Source organism: Marmota flaviventris, chromosome 10 (genome assembly GCF_047511675.1).
Source record: "Marmota flaviventris isolate mMarFla1 chromosome 10, mMarFla1.hap1, whole genome shotgun sequence".
Classification (NCBI taxonomy): Eukaryota; Metazoa; Chordata; class Mammalia; order Rodentia; family Sciuridae; genus Marmota; species Marmota flaviventris.
In genome coordinates, this window is record NC_092507.1 from 98,691,487 (window position 1) to 98,693,500 (window position 2,014).

At 38.5% G+C, this 2,014-nt stretch overlaps 1 protein-coding gene across 1 annotated transcript; it reads left to right on the forward strand.

Moving 5' to 3' along the window:
• The first annotated feature begins 449 nt into the window (after positions 1-449).
• Positions 450-1,535, forward strand: LOC139707400 (upstream-binding factor 1-like protein 1). The gene has a single exon (XM_071618636.1). The coding sequence runs from the start codon at positions 456-458 to the stop codon at positions 1,533-1,535; it is 1,080 nt and encodes a 359-aa protein (XP_071474737.1). The 5' UTR covers positions 450-455.
• The last annotated feature ends 479 nt before the right edge of the window (positions 1,536-2,014 follow it).

Below are 2,014 nucleotides of genomic sequence, written 5' to 3' on the forward strand. Positions count from 1 at the left end.
TCTTCATTGTGTCTTTTTATTTGGTCTTCAGGGTATTTATGTTATCTGAAGCTTTTGGAGTGAGTAGACTGCATTTGTGTTATTTTGTTTTATTTCAAGGAGGCTTTGCCAAGATTTTGGAAGCAGCCTGGCTGGAGAGGTAGAGATTTCAAATATTGCACATGCATCATATAAAAAGCAAGCATAAATTTTATTTTAGATGTAAATATTCTTCCATTTACATTGTTAACTTTATTCAAGCAACATATTCAAGTGAGGTTTGGTTATTTTCATTAACAACTAATGAAAGAGAATAACCCTCTTTCTCTTTCTGTTTTGAAATACAATATCACACATACTACAGAACTTCTAGGAATAATTCATCTGCTGAGTTGTGAGACTGGAGGAGTTTGAGTTCCTGTTGAGACTTTTTCAACAACTGAGACTTTTTCAGTGGCCCAGAGAGAAATCTCAAAATGGCATCATACCACAGCCAAGACTGCTGGTCAGACAAAAACATTCTGAAGTTACTGGAAAATATAGAGAATAATGTTCAATGCAATGATAATGAAACATTCAAGACAACCCTTTCAAATATGGACTGGGAAAAAATAGCTTTTAAGCATTTCTCTGCAGAAATGTGCAAAGGCAAGTGGTTAGAGATTTCTCGTAAATTGAGGAAGTTACGTACATTGAAAGAATTAGTTCTGGAAGCCAAAGAATGTGTTAAAATTCCCACAAAATGCAAAAAATATGACAAACATCCAGACTTCCCAAAAAAACCCCTGACTGCTTACATCCGCTTCTACAAGGAGAATTGGGCCCAGTATTCCCAAGAGCACCCTGAGCTGAACAACAAGGAGTTGACCAAGATCCTGACTGAGAAATACAAGCAGCTGCCAGAAGAAACAAAGCAGAAATATATTGAGGATTTTCAGAAGGAGAAACGGGAATTTGAAGAAAAACTGGCATGTTTCAAAGAAAATCACCCTGATCTAGCTCAGGTCTCCAAAACATCTGATGTCTATAAGAGGTGCCAAACCAAAGCCAGAAAGAAGTTACAAGGAAATGTAAAAATTGTGACATCTCTAACAGAAACTGATGGATTTTCTGAGAAGGTGAAATTTCATGGAGAGCCCAAGAAGCCTCCCATGAATGGATATCACAAATTTCATAAAGATTCATGGTCTAGTAGGGAGCTGCAACATTTGCCCCTGAGGGAGCGTATGGTAGAGATTGGGAGGCGCTGGCAGCATGTCCCACAGAGCATGAAGGAACAATATACAAGACAGGCTGAGGAGTTGCAGAAACAGTACAGGGTGGACCTGGACCTCTGGCTCATGAGTTTGTCACCAAAGGAGTATGCCTCCTACAAAGAGACTAGCTATGGGAAGCGTAAAAACATAACCAAAGCAGGAGGCCCAAACCCCAAGTTCAAACGAATAGACCAACAGTCCCCATCAGCTGAAAGTCTGCAAGAAGGCCTTGAAAAGAAGCAGGGACTGATGTCTCCAGGGAGGGACTCACCCAACACTGCTCAGATGGAAATCAACTAACAACTATCATCCCTCATAAGGGTCAGCAAAGAACAAGTAGAAAGAGGATGAAGGAAGTGACTCCATAGACTCTAGGAGTGGAGATGAAACTGGATGTGGTGGGTCTGAGGGCAGTGGCTCTAATCATCTCCCTGGGGCAATCCTTAGACTTAGACTTCATCTTTGTTCATACTCTATGTTGTTATGTTGAGGGAACTATCAACAAAAAGGAGTTCAGGTTGGAAAGAAAGAAATGTGGATCACTAGTATCTATGACAGTTTTGTAAACTGGGAAAGGAAAACCCATCTAGAACTATGTGTGTGTATATATATATATATATATATATATATATATATATATATATATATATATATATATATATATTTTTTTTTTTTTTTTTTTTTTTTTTTCTTTTTTCCCACTAGCAGTATATGAGTGTACCTCTTCCTCACATCCTTGCCAACATGAATGTGTTCTCTGATATAAGGAGGCTGATTCA